The following is a 13,273-nucleotide window of genomic DNA, read 5'->3' as shown; positions in this document are numbered from 1 at the left end:
ACTTGGGTCTGGGCAGCAGTTTTGGAGATGGACTTGGCCTGTGTGCATGCAGGGAACAGGGCTGGTGCACTCTCTTGTGCACAAGGGACACACGCACTTCCCTCTGCTTTGTGAGCCTGCTCCATGGCTCATGCTAGGCTCCAGGGCACCCAAGGGCATCAGGGCCTCCCTCCCTGCAGCCTTCAGCAGGGCAAGTCTACAGGGCGCAGCCTGGGAAGTGGTGGGAGTGCAGGGCTGGCTCAGTGGCACAGCACTCGCAGGAGGAAGTAGCAAGGCTAGAGGTTGCTGGACAGAGCGCCCTTTCCCCGCAGGCGCTAGGGCCTGCTTTGCCCTACTGAAGCATCCTGCCATGATGCGGCTGCTGCCCAGGGCGGCGGGAAGGGGTTTTGGCCCAGCCCTGCATCACTGGAGCACACTCAGCATGAGCCCCAGAGCCTGGTCCAGCCTGGTCAGAGGCTTCCAGGTTCCCCCAAGCACAAGGAGCCCAGGAGGGGCTTCCAGCTGAAGAGAGAAAGCCTGAGGAACAAGGACATGATGGACATCCCTTCCTGAGGGGGAGGTTCAATGAGGAGCAAAAACCAGAGCTATCTGAAGGCTCACACCACCCCAGCCCTAAGCTTGGACAGGAGGACGCAAGACAGCCCCAATAAGCAGGATTAAAAGGAGCTGAGAGATTCCTTTTATACAGCCACATATTTTACATCCCATATACATATATGCCTATACACACACATACATCACTGTAGAGGGCCTGCATTCACAGAGTCTTGAAGCAGCCAGGGCCAGGCTCAGGCCAAGGCTTCTGCCTCACTACGGGGCACCATCCTTTGCTATGGGGGAGCTCCCTTCCTGCTCTGGCCGGGGGGGCCCCTTGGCATGGTTCTCCATCTGCACATCGTGGAGGTGGACGGTAGGCGTGCTGGGGTCCTTGCCCACCCCCTGGCTCAGATCGTCAGACCCGTGCTCAGGGTGGTGCCGCTGGATGTGTTTGATGACCTGGAACTTCTGCTTGGCCTTGTAGGGGCAGTAGCGGCAGAAGAAAGGGTGCTCGTTGGTGTGGGTGAGGTAATGGTGGCGCAGGCCGGCTGCCCAGCGGAAAGCCCGCCCGCAGGCATTGCAGACGTATGGCTTCTCCTCGCTGTGCTTCTTCAGATGGGTCTTGAGCAGGAAGCGGGTCTTGAAGGCCTTGCCACACTGCTCGCAGATGAAGGACCGGGCCTCCCGGTGCCGCGTCTCCTTGTGCACCCGCAGCGCATCCGCCCGGTTTGTGCGGTACTCACACTCATCGCAGCGGTACGGCTTCAGGCCTGTGGCAACGGGAAGGGGCTGACACCAGGGCTGGAGGGATGGTGCCCTCCCATGCATGGCCCCTCTGCAAGCCTCGTGCTGCCCCATAACAGAGCATCAGTCCCCAAAGGACCCCTGGACCTTGTCCGTGGCGCTGGAAGGCACAGCCTGTCTGCCCCCCGTGCAAGAGCACCCCAGGACCCCTCATTTCCAAGGTACTGTGTGGCCCCTAGGGTCTGCATCACCCAGCCTTTCCTCCTACTGCCTTCCTCACCCAGGGCTGCAGCTCCAGGGAACTGGGCAGTGTGGCAGGATGTCCTGCCCTGCTGGGGGTCTGGCCACTGCCTTCCTCCTCCCCCAGCTGGGTCACTAGTACTGGGGAAGCACAGAGGTGCTGTCTGCACAGCACCACAGCCCTTCCTGAGCCACCAGGGCTGGCAGCGCACCATGGCCCATCCCTGCCAGCCACGCTCACCTGTGTGCTTCGTCATGTGGTACTTGAGCTGATTCACCCACTTGCACTTGTAGCCGCAGTCCGGGCACAGGTATTTCCGTTCCTCCTTGTGGATCCGCATGTGGTACTGGGCACAGGGATGCCAAGGACATGGTCAAGCTTGTGCTCTGGGGCAGCCTCGTGCGTATAACCCACCCCACTGCCCCAGCTTAGTGCCACAGGGCATCCTCTAGGAACCCTACCCCTCTGGTCAGGGTGAGGCCATGCCATCCTCCCTGCGAATACACAGGGCTCTGGGATGCTAGTGAGCAGCTTACAGCTGGGACTGACATCTCAAACTGCAAGGGACAAGAAGGGAAATCAGGTAGCCTGACAGACTATGGCAGAGATCCACAGCAGGGCCAGGACAAGACCTTGGTACTGCTGAGTTTGCTCTGTTCCAGCATATGGAGAACACAGGCTTCTCTCCCTAGTCTGGTATTCAAGGTAAAGTCCAGGTTCAAAAGCAGCCCAACACAGCCCAAGGTTTGCTGCAGGCTGTGGCTCTGGCCACTCTTGAGCAGAGTGCTTCAGGGCAGCCTCATCCAAGCAGCCCCAGAAGGCTCCAGCTCAGCCTGGCCATCAAAAAAGAAGTCAATATTTCTTTTAGCAAAACAGACCATTTTCTTTCCATTACCTCACACCTGGCTCCCCTGTTCTAGAAAAGGCCCTTTGCTGTGCGAGAGGATAATCACCTACAAAGCAGAGCAGATGCAACCACTGGCTCTCAGCACCACACTGCCCTGCAGAGGTACTGTCTCTAGAAATGTGGGAAAGGACTGGCCTCTGCTCACAGGGGAGCTGAGCTTTCCCTGAACCACGTCTAGGCTGGCACCACAGGGCGTATTGCAAGCCAGCAGGCAGCCACACTTGGCTTTAAGTGGTGACAGGCTGCTCTATGACGCAGCTGGTTGCACCCAAAGGACACTAGAGATGTCAGCAGGGAGAGGACTGAGCTCACACAGGAGACGATATTCTTGCCTTGCCACAAATCCCCCTTCCCCTTTACCAGGAACAGCAGGGAGCAGGGAGAAGACGTGTCTTTTCTGCTTGCCTCCTACTCCTGTTCCTTGCCTCCTAGTCCTATTCCCCTGAGGGAAAACTTTGCCCTGCAAGTTTTTTCTTCTTCCCCAAATCCCTGTGCCTGTATCCCCCTGAACTCACATAGATGTAGCAGCATGTGTCCCTCTCATCCCCAAGCAGGGCTCTCACCTTGAGACGTGAGGGGTCAGCACAGGCGTATTTACAGAGGTGGCATTTGTAGGGCTTCTCACCGGTGTGGATGCGGATGTGCCATGTGATCTTCTGCCTGTTCTTGGTGGTGTATTCACAGTCCGAGCACTTATACACGCGGGTACCCCCATGGCCCTTCATGTGCTGGTCAAAGACGAGCTGGTGGCAGCAGGCAAAGTCACAGAAGGGGCATCGCAGGGGTTTATCCTGGGCAGCAGCGGGCTCGTGGGTCTCCACGTAATGCCTCACCAGCTGCTGCCGTTCTTTGGCCGCAAAGCTGCAGAGCTCACAGCGGTGGCTGAAATGCTGCTTCTTGTGCTCCTCCAGAGCGTCCCGGGTGGCAAAGGTCTCTTTGCAGGTGCTGCACTCCAGGTGCGGGTGCTGCTTCTGCACGTGGCACTTGAGGGTGGCCTCGCTGTGGCACACAAAGCCGCAGTGCGGGCAGCCATAGGACACTTTCTCCTCATGCCGTCGCAAGACGTGCTGCTTGAGGGCCGTCTCAGAGCTGAAGCGGGCCTCGCAGCGCGAGCAGCCGAAGTTGAGCTCGCCACAGTGGCAGCTGTTCACGTGGCGGGTGATGTCATTCTGCAGGTAGCTGCTGTAGTCGCAGAGCGGGCAGAAGTGGGTGGGTGTCTTCTCGTGCACCCGCAGGCGGTGGATGCGCAGCTTGGAGTTGGTGCCGAAGGTCTGGCTGCAAATGCCGCAGGCGATGCGCCCCACGCCGGTGTGCAGGGACTGATGGGCCTCCAGGCGGTACCGCCGTGTGGTGCTGAACTCACAGTAATGACATTTGTGCGGCTTCACACCCTCGTGCTTGATGCGGACATGCTGCCGCAGGCACCGGGCCTGCTTGCAAGTGAACTCGCACTGGCGGCACTGCAGCTGTGGCCGCTTGCTGTAGTGCTTGCGGTGCAGCCGCAGGGTCTTGGCCACCTTGGAGGTGAAGGGGCAGGAGGCAGAGCGAAACTCGCCCAGTGTCACGCAGCCCCTCTTCTTGTGTGTCTTCATAGCCCGCTCCTGGTGGCAGGTGAAGGGGCAGGTGGGGCAAGAGAAACGCCTCCTCTTGGGAAACGTAGCTCTCAAGGGAGCTACGTCCATCGGGGGCTCACTGGGCTGGCCTGTCTCACCGCGAGCTGGTCCCCCCTCAAGGGGCTTGGTGCTCTGGCATCTATCCTCCTCAGGATGCACAACGTGCTTCTCAGTGTGGTGGCTCTTCAGGGCCCGCCGAGAGCGGAAGGCCGCAGGGCACAGGGAGCACCAGAACTGCTCCAGGCTCCGGCACCCATCCTCCACGTGGGAGGTGATAGTGGAGACACGGGAGCACACGAAGGAGCAAGCATTGCAGCGCAGCTTCCCTCCCTCCAGGCGGTATTTCTCAGAGGCTTTCCCAGGCTGGGAGGGACAAGCAGCTCCACCTGGCTCAGGTGGGTCCTCTTGCTGTGAAGGCTCTTCCACCATGCCCATACTGTCATCTGGGAGGGATTTCTCAGGGGCAGGATTGCCTGAAGCCTGTTTCTTGGCTAGGGGACTGCCTGATGCCTGTGTTTTATCAGGTAGCAGTTCCACTTCCCACGGGGTTTCTGGATGCGCAGACTCCTCCAAGCTTCCCCTATCGCTCTCCAAGCTTCCCCTATCGCTCTCTGATGTTTCTGGACCATTGTCACCAGGCTGGCTGGCAGGTTGGCACAACCCAGGCAGCTCCTGAACAGCTGGTTTGAGGGTCTTGTTCTTCTTCAGCAGGATTGGGCACTTCTTGAGGAGGTGGGTGTTGAGCCCCCTTTGCTGCTTGAAGCTGGCACCACACTCACGGCACACGAGTGGCGACCGGCGGCTCTGACAGCTGGCTTTGGAGTGTAGGGACATGGACTTTTCCTTCCGCGTGATGTACGAGCACTTCTCGCACTTAAAGATCTGGCTCTCTGACTGCACCACCAGCATCTGCACCCTGCCCTCCAGCACCAGTGTCTCCGCCTGCTCCTTGTCCTGCTTCCGCAGCGCCTTTAGCACTGACTCTGAGCCAGCCTTTGCATCATCACCAGAAGTGGCCACATCCTCCAGGGTGGGGGGGCGGCTCTGCTCAGCTGTCTTCACCACACTGAGCCAGGCCTCTGGCAGCTCAGCTTGGCCATTCTCTCTCATCTCAGTGTCTGCAACCAGCTTGTGGAGGTCCGAGCATGACCCCTCGAAGTTGCCCACGTTCTCCCCGACGGCATCTTTTCCCTGGCCGTCTCCCGCCACAACACCACTCTCCAGCCTCACTGCTCCATCCCTGTGTGTATCTGCCTCGTCCTCCTCAAAGTCTGGGATGTCTTCGAGTGCATTGTCATTGTCTTCCAAACCAAGGTCATCCTGGGAGCCCAGCACCTCATAGGCTGCAGGAGGCTCCTTGCAAGCCAGCATTTCCACGCTCTCTGGCTGCGATGAGCAGGCATCTCCAGCCAAATGCTCCAGCACGGGGTTGGACGAGACGTGCAGGGTCTCCAAGTGCAAGGTGCAGCTCTCGACCACATCCCTGGAAGTGGCAAGCTTAGCTGAGCCTGAAGCAGGGTCAGCTTGCACACAGGAATCTCCCAGGGCATCACCAGCAACAGGACAACTCTGCTCCCCTTCACCCACACCTCTTCCCACCTCAGCGCTATCCTCCGACGCAGCAGCTTCCTGCCTAAGAAGGGGCAACACCACTGCTTGCTGGTGGCCCTCTTCCCCCTGGGACTCTAGCTGGGGTGGCTTTACTTTTGCCCACTGCTCTTTGGCAGAGAGGGGGGAGCCAGCATCTGAACGCAGGGCCGCACTGAGCTCGCAGCCAAAGAGTGCCTCGGATGAGCTGATCTCCAGCTCCTTGCTGGCATAGTTTTCCAGCCAGTCCTTGTCACCAGGGACGTAACCGTGAATCTTGCGCTTGTGGAAGAAGAGGCTGGTGTTGCTGAAGGTGCAGTATGAGCAGAGGGCGCAGCGAAACTCCTTCTGCTTGGTGTGCTTGCAGTTCTCGTGGTTCAGCAGCGCCTGCTTGTACTTCGTCTGGTAGGTGCAGTACTGGCACTGGAAGATGGGCACCTGGTAGTTCTGCGAGTGCTTTGCCTGCATGTGCTTCTGCAGCTCATACTTGCGCTTGCAGGCGAAGCCACACACCTCGCAGATCAGGCTTTTGCCCTGATGCCTCAGCTTGTGGCTGCTCAGCTGGTCGGCACGGTGGCACCGGTATGAACACTGGTTGCATTGGTACCTGAGGGGGAAAGCAGAGCTGGTCAGCCAACGTGAGGCAAGCTGAGCCGTGCCAGATGCACTGAGCTTTGTTTCCCCATCCCAAAACACGGGGCAGGGGTACTGTTTGGTTCGCTGGATCCAACGCTTGCAATCAAGGCAGCTCTTAACACCAGCTGTTCATCCCTACTGCAGCTCTTAGTGCTGCTGGTGCTTTGCACTCCCAGGCTGGGGACAGAAGCTAGGCTCCCTAGGCATCCCACAAAGTAACTGTGACACACGCATAAACACACACCACTTCACACCAACAGCATCTCCAGCATGCCTGCAAGCAGACTAAACCCAAAGGATGGTAAAGTGATCATTCAGAAGTGAAAACGCACGTGGGCACGCTCCTGCATGTGCACAAGGCTGCTTTGCTCATGCTCTAAGCTAGCTTTGACGGGCATCAGCAGACTCCATGACCCTGCGCTCAGAGCTGTGCTGACGCAGTAATACATTTCTCAGGGGTACTGGAACACCAAAGACAGCTTTGCCCCCACAGCACTATGTTGGCAACTCCCCAGAAGCTCAAAGACTGCATTTAATATGTACCAGTCAGTGCAGGCTGCAGCCACCCCTCAGGGATGAGGGAGCTTAGCACATGGTGCAGCCCAAAGTAGTGGGCCCCAAAGCAGGATTTGGGGAGCCTCAACTACACTGCCAGGCCAGCTGGCCTAGGTGTACTACCGGAGATCTCCGGTGTGCTTGCGCATGTGGACGTTCAAGTAATGCTTCCACTTGGTGATGTATCCGCACTCAGTGCACATGAAGTTCTTGTCATTGGAGTGGGTCAGCATGTGCTTGGACAGGTAGCTCACATCCCGGCACGTGAAGTCACACAGCTCACACTTGTGGGGCTTCTCTCCTATGGAAACACAGAAACGCTTTCAGCACGATGGCCAGGTGGGGCAGTGGGTTCTGCCTCCCACTGCAGGGAAACCGCAGCTCGGCAGGAGTTCGAGGTAGCTGGGATGGGAGCACATCATGACTCTTGGGCCTGCGGCTGGCGGAACACGCAACCAACCTGCTCACCTAATTGACACTAGGGTCCACTGGGTGACAAAGCTGGATACGGGACACAGAAGTCCAGCCCCAGCCCTCCCTGCTCACCCAGAGCAAGGATAGGACCCCATATACTGGCTAGGCTCTCAGAAGCCCCTCAGCAGACACCCACCTGTGTGCAGCAGCATATGCCGGATGAGCACCCTCTTGTGCGCAGTGGCAAAGGCGCACTCAGTGCACTTGTGGATCTTTTCATTGGCATGCATCTTGCCCACATGGTCGTGAAACTCTACAGGGTTGAAGGTGGCGAAGGGGCAAAAGCTGCACTGGAGCTGCTCGCTGCCTGGGTGCCCCTGCTTCTTGTGCTTGCGGAAGACATGCTTGTTGGAGCAGATGAAGTCACACTGCTGGCAGTGGAAAGCGTAGTGGGTTTTTCGATGAGCTTCCATGGCCTCAGCTGTGCCGAAGAGCAGCGAGCAGGCGTGGTACTTGCACTCCACCGCCTTGATGCCGTGAGCATCCTTGAGGTGACGGACAAACTCTTTCCGGTCTTCGGCACAGTAGTCACAGCCTCCCTGGAAGCAGCTCAGCCTCTTGGGCTCAGCTTTGTGAGTCTTCAAGTGCTCTTTGAGGGCCTGGCTGAGCCGAAACTTCTTCTCACAGACAGGGCAGGAGTAGACGTCAGAGTAGAAGTTGGAGATGTCCTCATGCATGCTAGCCATGTGGCGGTTGAGGGCATTCTTCTCGACTGAGCTGTAGTGGCAGAGCGGGCAGCGGTGGGCCTTCTCGCCTGTCTCCCGCATCATGTGGATTTTCAGCTTGCTTTTGCTGGTGAAGTACTTGTGGCAGTTTGGGCACTGCAGGCTGGGGTCGGGGAAGTGCAGGTGGAGGTGTTCCACCAGGTGCGTCCGCTTCTTGAAGCACCGCTTGCACTCAGGGCACATGTGGGTTTTATAGAGGTATTCTGAGCCCTCTACAATGTCCCCTGTGAGAGGCAAGAAGGGGGAGCCATCAGCAGGGACAACATGGAAAAGCAGGGCACAGGCAAACGTTCTCTCCCTAATCCAGCTATGCTGGAGCAAGGGGTTATCACATACACAGCCATGCAGCAGCTATGTGCTGGGAGGAACTGCCTGCCCCCCCCCAGCCACCATCATGGTTCAGATGGGATCTTTCCCGCTTAACACACGCAAAAGTGATCCAGCATAGCCTAAATAAGGCCTGCCCGTATGACCCTGCTCCCCGAAGCCAGGTAGCCCAACTGGCTTGTAAGGACATCCATCTCCCAGGCAGCCAGGATGTACACAGCTCCAGGCCAGCTGCAGCGTGCCCTGCCTTTGGCTGAGCGGAGCCCGGTAGCAGCTAGGGACAGCCATCAGGAAAGAAGTGACATTTTTCCATGGGCAGAGGGCAGGGAATGGGGGAGAACAGCACCCTGCAGGATACACGCAGGAGATCTGAGCCGAGAGGGTCCAGGTCCAGGAGGCCATGGGATGCTCGGGTCCCACAGCCCAGCCCGTGTTTCATGACACATCTCTGTATTACCCTACTCGTTCCCAAGTAAAAGGCCTGAGCCGCTCCTAGTAGAGCCCTCTGTGTTGTACCTTTGAAGTGCTGTGCCCGGGGCACCTTGGCTTTCTCAGGAGCCTCCTTCCCATCCTCTTTGGTCTCACCCTCATAGGGGCTCTCTCCATCCTCCTCCAGCGACTCATCCCCACCGCTCTCCGAGTCCTCTTCTCCAGTTGATATCTTCTGCTCCTCCAAGGAGCCCTCCCTGGTGACAACACGTTCTGCTGGCCTGGCTACTTCTGCGGCTGCTTCCCAGCCAGGGTGGCGACTCCCTGCCTCTTCTTGCCCTTCTTCTGCTTCAAAGGAGGGACAGAGAGCACAGATCACGTTCCAGGTGAGAGGCAGCCACCACCCCTCACCCACAGAAGTTCAAGGAGCTTCCTGCTGAAACCAGGGGGCTCTCCAGGGCCCTGGGTGGCCTCTCCACAAACCATACTGCAGCAAGAAAAGCTGCAGAGAGCCACTGGCCCGCAGGGCTTCCCCAGCCCTCCAACAGCACAGCCTGGACCCCCACTCCTCCCAATTGTAACTGGGATGCATGGACCCAGCCAGCCCCTGCAGCACGCACAGGCTCCAACCCTGCCCAGGACAGGCCTCCACACCCAGCCTTGCCCCTGGTCCAGCCGAGCCGTACCCGACAGCAGGATGCAGGGCTGCTCGAGACTGGTCCTGGCTGGGGCAGCCAAGCTGCAGGTGCTTTCTGTCACCTGCGTCTCAGCAGGGGGCTCCGCGGCATGGCCCTTCCTGTGCTGCCAGAAGACCTTGGCGTTAGCAGTGACGAAGTCGCAGCGGCTGCAGTGGAAGGGGAGGTGGGTACGATGGTGCTGCTCCATGGCCAGGCGGCTCGGGAAGAGCAGGTGGCAGGTGCGGTAGGTGCAGGACACAGGGGAGGCCCCGTGCACACGACTCAGGTGGCTGCGCAGTTGCTTGCGGTCCTCCGTGGTGAAGTGGCAGCCCTTCTCAGGGCAGGGCAGGGCTCCCTGTGGGTTGCGGTGGGTCTTGAAATGCTCCTTGAGTTCACCAGGCTGTGCAAACGCTTCCTGGCAGATGGGGCACAGCAGGTGCTCGGGGGCAGAGCCCTCCTGCCCACCTGCTCCTGGTGGCTCCGAGCTCCTTGCCTTGCTCTGCTCCTCACTGGTGGGTGCCGAAAGCACCCCAGCAAGCTCCAGTTGTCCTGCGGGTGCTAGCAGCAGGCATTGGTGCTGGGACAGCAGGGAGGGCTCTGAGAAGCTCTGGTCGCACCTCTCGCAGAAATACAGCTCCATCACTTTGACCAGCACCTCTGCACAAAGCCAAGGGTGAGCATTAGAAAGAGCTTTTGTGTGCCCCAGAGCTCGCGACTAGCTGTTTAACTCTAGTTTGGGACACGGAAGATAAAACTGTAACTCATAGTCACAGGGTTTTAAGAACTACAGCCTTCCCCCGACCCTGGGTGTCCCAGGATGCGTGCTCCCATCAGAGGGGGGATAGCATCATCCAGGCAACCACAAAGGCCAGATCACTCCCTTAGCACCTTCTAGGCACCCCAAGCTGTGAGATCAGCTCAGCTCTGTTTCCAGCAGACATTGGACATGGGTGCAAACCATGCTGGGAGAGCCAGCAGGCTCCGGGATGGAGATCTCTGCCTGGGACAGTCCAGAGCAATCCCACCAATGGGCACAGGGCTCGTGTAGGCACCCTTCCCGCCTGTACACCCAGCTTGTGCTGCAGCTGGGCTGAACAGCAGCACTGCACTCAGGAGGATTGCAGAGTCAAAGACACAAGGGCACCAAGATGCCCCAGGGTGCTAGCTAGAAGGGACAGGGCTGGAGGGTGACCCCACATTGCCCTGGCTGGACTTCTCTCCCTCCAGTGAGTCCCAAGAACCCCACGCTGCCCTCCCCACACGCCGTACCTGTGGCATTGGCCGCATTGCTCAGTGTCACATTGCCAGCCACAGCCTCAATGAATATTTCCATACTGCTTTCTTCTGCATGAGCCCCTTCTCCAGGCATCGAGGCCTCAGCCAGCAGCAACCTCTGGCTCATAGTCAGTGGAGGTGTCCCAGTTAGGCCAGCGCTGGCAGCACCTGGGCTTCCCACGGCTCCTGTGTCTCCTGGCGTGGGCAGGAGCAGCTCCGAGCACAAGACCTCCATTTCCCTGCCAGCAGCCTCAGATGCAGCCATTTCCACACTCACTGCCTTTTATCTGTTGCCGGGCACTGGCTCTGTGCCAGGCAGGAGGATCTATGGCTCTGAAACAGATGAAAGAGCTTAAATGAAGGTGAATCCAGGAGCCCAGGGGTCCCATAGGACCAGGGATCCCAGCACTGCCTGTCTTGAAGGTCTGTGGGGTAGGGGCCTGCAGCCAGCCCTGCTCTGCACAGCGCCAAGTGCATCTGAGCCACAGCAAGGGCCATGCCACAGCAGCAGGTAGGAAACAGCACCCTGAGCGTGCAGCACATGGGTGAGAGCTGCAGGCTTAGACATGCTGGAGGCATCCCAAGTCGTGCAGCACACAGTGCAGCACCAGCCCTCAGTGGTTCAGCCAGTCCGACTATGAGACGGCCCCAGGGACACAGCCAGGTCCTGATGTCACAGCCCAGACCTGCCTGAGCAGAGGCACCGACAGGATCATCCCCGTGACTGGCCTCAGCCCCATCACCCAGATCTACTCAGGGCCGGGCCTGGATTCCTCCCCAGTCTGGGTGCCTGCAGAGCCAGCACCCACCAGCACTGCCCACCCAGATCCACCAGCAACTGCGGCGCCCATAGCGCTTCACAGGGACTCAGGCTTGGCCTTCGCTCCAGGAATCCCTGAACACCAGCTGTGACAATAAGGCTATTTCCAGTGTGAGGGTCCCATCCAAGCACCTACGTGACCCTTGTGTCCCTTCAGCAGGGCAGCGCCCGGGCACCTCTGCAAGATGCATGGCGAGGGCCAGAAGCCGCAGACACACAGAGCCCCTTGTGGCACACATCCCTGGCCCAAGGAACACTCTCGCAGCATGGAGGTCTTCACAACACCGGCAGTCTCCCTGGATCTTATCTCACACGCTGCAGGAGCGCATGCAGACAGCGGATGTGCATAGGGATTGAAGACAGTGCCCTGTTTGCAGTGCATAGTACCCCAGGAGCCCTCTTCCCAGGGGGCACGTGAAGTCCCCCAGACCTACTGCCTTATCCTTCCTGCCAAACCTGCCTAACCCCCTTCAGCACCTTCACACTCTCCTCGATTGCCTCTTTTCCCTGCCCTAAGTAGGTAGCAGCGGTGCCAAGAGCACCTGAGCATGAGATGGCCAGCTGTGCCCCACTGCAGTCACCCATGGGTGCTGGGAGGCTCAAAGGGAGCTGTGCCTGGCTCACCCGGGGACCCTCAGAGCCCTGGGACACAGGGCAACGCAGACCCCATGTGAGGTTGGTGCTAGCCCCCTTCTTGCCCTCCAGCCCCCGGCCATGGCCCAACCTCCAACTACCCTCCTGTAGGAAGCTTTGTCTATCAGCACCTATCTCCTAGGGGGGCCCTCACCCATGGGTGCTTCCTTGCCCCTCTGTCCTGCTCCCCAGGGGATCGCTGCTCTTCTCCCTCACCCTAAACTCCTGTGGGGAACCCCTTCCCCTGTCCCCCACCCCTCAGAGGAAGGCCCCTGCCCTGTATCACCCTGCATCTCCCCCAGCGCTCCCTCCCAGAGGAGGGCTCCCTCCATGCCTCAAGATACTCTCCAAACCCCCTTCCCCACCCCCCCACAAAACATCCCCTCCCCAGGGCACCCCCACTCCTCCCTGTAGCTCTCCTAACACACCTGACATCCCCACAGCCCCATCCCGGCTCCCCCGTGCCCCTCTCTGCACCTGATGCCTGGCACCCCACTGCCCCCCCAGCACCCTCCACATCCCCCTGCCCACACCCCGAGCCCCCCCCCACCAAATGCACCCAACCCCGCACCCTCCTTCGCCCCCAATACCCCCTCTCTGCACCCCACTGCCCCGACACCTCTCAACGCCCCCCTCCCTGCCCCCAATGCCCCCAGGCCCTGCACCCCATCTATACCCCCATGCACACTCCCTGCATCCCCAGGCCCTGCGCCCCCCCAGCGCAGCGCAGCGCAGCCCTGCCCCAGGGCCCCCAGGCCCTGTATCCCCTTCATGCCCCCTCCCCGGCCTCAGTACCCCCTGCCTGCAGCCCCGTGCCCCTTCCCGGCCAAGCACCCCCTCCCTGCCCCCCCCAGGCTCCTCAGTCCCCACACCTGCCCCCCAGGCCCCGCACGCCACCGCTGCCCCTAACGAGCCCGGGCCCGGCGCTCACCTGCGGGCCCGCCGCCGCCGCACGCCCCCCGGCGCCGCCCATCTCGATGGTGCCCGCTGCGCACCGGGCAGGAAGGAGCGTCGCCCTTTGTGCGGCTGACCCAGCCGCTCTACCCCACCGCCCTCGCCCGCTCCCCGGCCCCGCTCTATGGTGCGTGCCGGG

The 13,273-nt window shown here is 59.8% G+C and overlaps 1 protein-coding gene across 3 annotated transcripts; it reads right to left on the bottom strand.

Moving 5' to 3' along the window:
• Nucleotides 1–656: 656 nt before the first annotated feature.
• Nucleotides 657–13,273, bottom strand: ZNF142 (zinc finger protein 142). Of its 3 annotated transcripts, none has more exons than XM_068948903.1 (9): nucleotides 13,112–13,273; nucleotides 10,722–11,060; nucleotides 9,462–10,109; nucleotides 8,863–9,123; nucleotides 7,431–8,243; nucleotides 6,944–7,121; nucleotides 2,993–6,236; nucleotides 1,763–1,868; nucleotides 657–1,307 (listed from the first exon to the last, which is right to left on the bottom strand). In XM_068948903.1, exons 2-9 carry the CDS (start codon nucleotides 10,990–10,992, stop codon nucleotides 811–813), a joined length of 6,018 nt encoding a protein of 2,005 aa, XP_068805004.1. In that variant the 5' UTR covers nucleotides 10,993–11,060; nucleotides 13,112–13,273; the 3' UTR covers nucleotides 657–810. The 3 variants fall into 3 exon arrangements, with proteins under 3 accessions (XP_068805004.1, XP_068805006.1, XP_068805005.1); XM_068948905.1 differs by having other exon boundaries at nucleotides 8,863–9,120; nucleotides 13,112–13,258; XM_068948904.1 differs by lacking the exon at nucleotides 13,112–13,273 and adding an exon at nucleotides 11,684–11,811.

The sequence above is a fragment of the Struthio camelus genome, chromosome 6, assembly GCF_040807025.1.
Source record: "Struthio camelus isolate bStrCam1 chromosome 6, bStrCam1.hap1, whole genome shotgun sequence".
NCBI classification, from domain to species: Eukaryota; Metazoa; Chordata; class Aves; order Struthioniformes; family Struthionidae; genus Struthio; species Struthio camelus.
This window is presented reverse-complemented; position numbering and strand designations above follow the sequence as displayed.